Source organism: Triticum urartu, unplaced genomic scaffold (assembly GCF_003073215.2).
Source record: "Triticum urartu cultivar G1812 unplaced genomic scaffold, Tu2.1 TuUngrouped_contig_4657, whole genome shotgun sequence".
NCBI lineage: Eukaryota > Viridiplantae > Streptophyta > Magnoliopsida > Poales > Poaceae > Triticum > Triticum urartu.
This window is the reverse complement of record NW_024115263.1, coordinates 1-5,243: the sequence shown is the minus strand read 5'-3', so window position 1 is coordinate 5,243 and position 5,243 is coordinate 1. Positions and strand designations below refer to the sequence as shown.

The 5,243-nt window shown below is 40.9% G+C and overlaps 1 protein-coding gene across 1 annotated transcript; it reads right to left on the bottom strand.

Annotated features, from left to right (window-relative positions):
- Positions 1 to 365: 365 nt before the first annotated feature.
- Positions 366 to 2,350, bottom strand: LOC125528133 (40S ribosomal protein S15a-1). Its single transcript, XM_048692642.1, has 4 exons — positions 2,195 to 2,350; positions 1,056 to 1,194; positions 818 to 978; positions 366 to 691 (listed from the first exon to the last, which is right to left on the bottom strand). Exons 2-4 carry the CDS (start codon positions 1,186 to 1,188, stop codon positions 593 to 595), a joined length of 393 nt encoding a protein of 130 aa, XP_048548599.1. The 5' UTR covers positions 1,189 to 1,194; positions 2,195 to 2,350; the 3' UTR covers positions 366 to 592.
- Between the last annotated feature and the right edge of the window lie 2,893 nt (positions 2,351 to 5,243).

Below are 5,243 nucleotides of genomic sequence, written 5' to 3'. Positions count from 1 at the left end.
GTACCACTGCAAAGATCTGCGATCTGGGTTCGGGTCACAGCATCACCACTTCTGTGGGAAGGCGTTGGTGCCAAGGCCGTTGGAGGAAGCAGTGCCACTGGTGAAAAAGTTGGCCATCGGACGCAAAATCAAACGGCTGGGAGATGTAATCCGGCAGTAGAGAAGGCAGCTTATATTTTCTAAACTTTTCAAGTTTCACCCAACTATCTATGCAAATCACCAGCAGAACATCGTCATGCAAGACGATAAAAACCATCCTTGAATTGTAATCTCAAAGTCAAACAATTAAGCATGAGCTCACAGACAAGATTGAAACTACTGTGAGCCGGGCAGATTACTAGATTTAAACCTCTTCGGCATCTATCTTGACGGAACAACATAATATTGCATATAGAATTTTCAGAATTAACGACAGGCACAGCTCATAGTTTTCAAACAAAGGCACCCAATCCCAAAGTGCATAACAGATTCCAGAATAACTCAACAAGCAGCGGCAGCTAGTCAGACAAAAAAAAGACAACTTAGGTGTTCCTTGGGAAATATCCTACTAACACATCTCAGGTACTTTCATCCAATTTTCCATTTTCCATTTTCAGTAGAAAAAGCCTAGCACTTTGCCACCAACATTCTTACGCCTTGCCTCCTCATGGTCCATGATCCCAGCAGAAGTTGTCAGCACAATGTAGCCAAACTGCAAATCAGGTGGGAGAATGTACATCAAGTTAATGATCCAAGATCCGACACGTGCAGAACACTCAGTTTATGCATCAAGTTACATACACAATTCAATGAGCAGTAGTAAGTTAAGGCAACTGACCTGACGAGAAGGAAGGAGCCTTGCAGTCCATCCCTCAATCTCCTTGACACCAACATCAAAGCGAGGACTGATGACACCACACTTGTTCAGCCTGCCATTCAATTCGACCACGATCTTGCCAGACCTGTGATCATCAACGTACTCAAACTCGCCAATGTATCCTAGAACAAAGAGAACAGTCAGCTACAGATTCTCAGAGAGCAACAACAAAACAGAATATGCAGGTGGTAGAACTAACCGTGCTTCTGCATGACGATAAGGAACTTGATAATGACCTTGGAAGAAGGCCTGATCATGACCTGCCTCTTCCCACGCTTCTCAGCATTGTACATGCTCTTGAGAGCATCGTTCAGCACACTGACTCTCACCATCCTTACCTGCAGAATAACAACAGCCTTTTAGAAAACAAATGGAAGTGGAAAAAAGACAAACATGCATTGTATGTAAATAGTAATGGAACAGTTTTTACATTTTAACACTTTGGATATTCATTCTAGCAAGGTCTACGTTGGCACAAGAATGAAAATTGTTACAACAATTCAATACAGAAAGGAACATAATCCTATGTATGCAAGTGCTTCCAATTATCAGACACTGGCTAAGATGAGTTTATTCAACTAGTTCAATGGCATCTTCCATGCAAGTCAAAGCAAATTCTACAGTACACAAGCAGATAGGACGATTGGTTACTAGCTACTCCAGCAAAAGTGAATCACGTTCCAAAACGAATCATGCACAAACCTGTGATGCACTTCAACTAGGTGGATACACAATTAAGCACATCAACACGTGAACAGACAGAAACGAAGTTCATGATTCCTTAACACATGTAAACAGAGCATGGCGATATGACAACCCAAGCAAGGTTCATGTTCAGCTCGCTAAAGATTTAACAACACAAAACATTTCATGGCATTTGAAAGCAGGTGCATCTCCTAGGTTTATCTCAAGGATACAATGAAGCAAAAAAAAATTAATTTCATTTCTCGCATTTCATCGGCCCAAATCACAAGCCACTACAAGTCTACAACACGAAAAATTACCAAACGTGCTCTCCAGCAAACTATTCCTTCTAGTCTCCAACCTCATGAACAGGATACACAGGCAAGAAAACACCTACGTACACGACATCAATAGTTAACAAGGACTAGAGCTGCTTTTGATCCTACATCGCTCCCAGATAAGACCAAGGCATCAATAAGACATTAGCCACGCTAGAAGAAACTACAAGCTTGCAGTTCGCCAGGGATCAGGCCATAGATACACCGCGCCGCCGTGAAACTAGAGATCCGGAATAGCTACGCGCCGATCTAGGGAACAAACAGAAGGGAGAGGGGGGAGGGAGGGATCGGGGCGACGTGCTCCTGCGAGTGGTACCTCTAGGGAGCGAGTCGAGCTCTGGCCGTGGCGGCGGCGGCGGCGGCGGCGTCTGCGGAGCGAGAGCGGCAAGCAGGAAGGCGACGGCGCAGGGGGGAGTTCCGCGAGAGGGTTTGGCAGCTTAAAAGGGGTGGAAGGATGGCGTACCTGCGGTTGGATCTGAATCTGACGGTGATCGTTTGCTTCGAGGTGGTTTGCCCTAGAATGACGCCAGTCCCTCCCTGGTGTTCCCATATGGGCCCTGCAAATACGGCCTTTCGGTGGAACCCAACTCGGATGGCCCATGTAAGACCTCTGTAGTGGGCTGGGCCTCATTCATCCTTAAAAACGTCTTAGGCTATTCCTACATGGTTGCTGTGGTTTTTAGTGTGTGGTTTTTTCCGGAAAGGCCTATAGCTATATGTTAAATATATCACATGCGAAAATACCAAAGTGAACATGGTTGTATGCGCACCCGCATGAATAGTAAATTTGAAAGAAAAAGTTGAAAAGTTTTAAAAAATTGCTTTTGGGGGATATCAAACTTGGCATACCATTCTACTCACGTGTGAAGTTTTGTGAAGTATTGACATCCGTGGTGTTCTTAGTGAAGAAATTGCAATTGAGACCTTAGTATTCACCAAATAGTGTTTTCTAATATAGCTTCAATTTTGACATTTTTTCCCAGATTATCGCAGATGTCATTTGTTTGTGAAACTTAACATGACGTATACCAGACAACTATGTATGTTACAAAAAAACCATATTTTTGAGAAAAAACTTTTAAAAAAATTGCTTTGTTGTTCTCACGGGCATGCATGGAACCATGTTCCAAAAATTCATGTCTGCATTGCATATCCTTATAAACACGCCTTTTACAGAGAAAGGGAAATACATCCAAACTTTTGGGATGTCGAAGTCTTCTCCCTCCAGCATCCATCGATAGGAAAAGAAAACATCGAAGAGGGCCTGCAAATACGAAAAGAAAACAACTCTGTTTTGATTTTTTTAAATAGATTTGGAACCATCTTAAAATTTATTTAAAAATAAATTTCAGATTAAGAAAGCAAAAGGAGAAAACGACTCTATTTTGATGTAAGATTGACGAGGCCGCTAGTTTTGTTACGATTCATGTCCGATGACAAACAAGTTATAACTTTCTTAGAGTATTTCTCAAGACACAACTTCTCAGTTTCTATTTCAATTTTTAAAACAATATTGATGTCAAACTTTAATACTCCCTCTGTCCTATAATATAAGAACGTTAGCTTCCGCAAAAAAAACAAAGTTTGACTTAAGACATGTCTAAAACATCATCTTTTACGCGACACAGTACCACTTAGCGCAGTCACGCTTTATTAGTTACGTAGAAACCAAGCCAGACGTACAAAAAGCAATTGTATTTTTGTCTTGGTTCCTTCCAGAAAGGATAGATTTGTATGCTCCAAAGATAACGTTGGATTAAACAAGAGTACTTGTGTACGTGGTCGGCACCTAGCGTCGATGGATGCAGCTAGCTGCCTAATCCTATCGTTCTCTTAATTAATCATCACATGGGAACACCGGTGTAATCAAGGCAATTTAGTAGTGTTCTCAAGCGTCGACAAAGAAGAGATGCATCCATCAACACAAAAGATCGACCCAAGAGAGAATCGAAAACGACTGACACAAGAAAGAAGGGCCATGTACTTCTTTTTATGGATTGTGAAATGCCCACTGTCGGTTTAAGAGCACGATGGCGAAATAAATCCAATATAAATGAAATTGTATCAAGGTCTCATGGTAGCCGCCAAGGTTGTACCTAAAGATTATGTCGACGGTCGACGCAAAGTTTCAGTTTATAAACATCGCTCCTTGTCCCCTCATTTAACTTTTGTTAGGATAACAACTTGACCCGCAATTACTCCATTGATATGTAACTTACATATATAGCATAATTGATATTATTAGATTTCTTTTTCAAATAACCTATGTATGGAGTAGTGCTTTTATTACATTACTAGATGATATCCCGCACGTTGCAGTGAAAATATTTTTTGTTATATTTTAATGATAACTAAAACTAAAAATACATATGATTTATCGTGTTTGACTATTGTATAGTTGCAACATACCCCGCACGTTTTTGACGCTCTTATATTATGGGATGGAGGGAGTATGTGTTAAATGTAAATAGTGTAATAGAGTTAAAATCATCACGCACGTTCGTATATTGAGGTCAGCTATTTCCTATGCATGATGACATGTTAAGGTGATCCATTTTCCATGCATGTTGCATGATGAGATGACATACTTGCATGTTGAGAAAAATATATTAGTGAAGCTAGCACTTTAGATATAGAAGATACATGTTATTATTACTAAAAAGAATGAGCGTGCTTTTTTGGCTCAGTTTTAGGTGCTCTAATTTTGAATTTTTTTAAATGAGCCTTACGAATTTCAACCAAATCCGAAAGATGCACACAACCATAGGGATGTACTATACTACATGTATGTAAATTTTCATGATAAAGTACATTTTGATGAGCTAAAAAAACCTGAAAAATATTTTATTTTGTTGTGTAGCTCACATGTTGAACGTGATATTTTGTACATCTCAAATGTTAACTTATTTCATCATAAAAATTCACACGCTTGTACTTCCTCCGTTCCAAATTACTCGTCGCAGAAATGGATGTATCTAGAACTAAAATACATCTAGATACATCCATACCCGCGACAAGTAATTCAAAACGGAGGGAGTAGAAAACATCCCGATGCACATCTCTATTTTTTCAGAAAAATTAAAACTTCAAATTTTATTTTTTGCATTTTGTCAAAATCCAGGTTCCATGGCGCCGGGGAGCCAAAAGCAAAAAGAATGAAAAGGTAAAAGAAAGGAGTGTAGGCAAGAGACCATAAAAGCGGGAGGAGGAGAGGAGAAAACCAGCGAGAGGGAGGGAGGGAGACAAATCCCAGAAAAATCGAGGAGGAAGGCGACGACTCGGGCGGAGCGGAGAGAGAGCGCGGCCATGTGGAAGCCATGGGCGCGCGCCGCGTCGACGTCGTGGCGACACCCGCCGCCCTCCAG

What these genes read in the sequence shown, in the direction of transcription:
- LOC125528133 (XM_048692642.1), bottom strand. Translation starts at nt 1,188, where the DNA reads ATGGTGAGAGTCAGTGTGCTGAACGATGCTCTCAAGAGCATGTACAAT. An exon ending in TATCGTCATGCAGAAGCACG is followed by an intron (nt 979 to 1,055) that starts GTTAGTTCTACC and finishes TCTTTGTTCTAG; the next exon opens with GATACATTGGCGAGTTTGAG. An exon ending in GGCTCCTTCCTTCTCGTCAG is followed by an intron (nt 692 to 817) that starts GTCAGTTGCCTT and finishes CCTGATTTGCAG; the next exon opens with TTTGGCTACATTGTGCTGAC.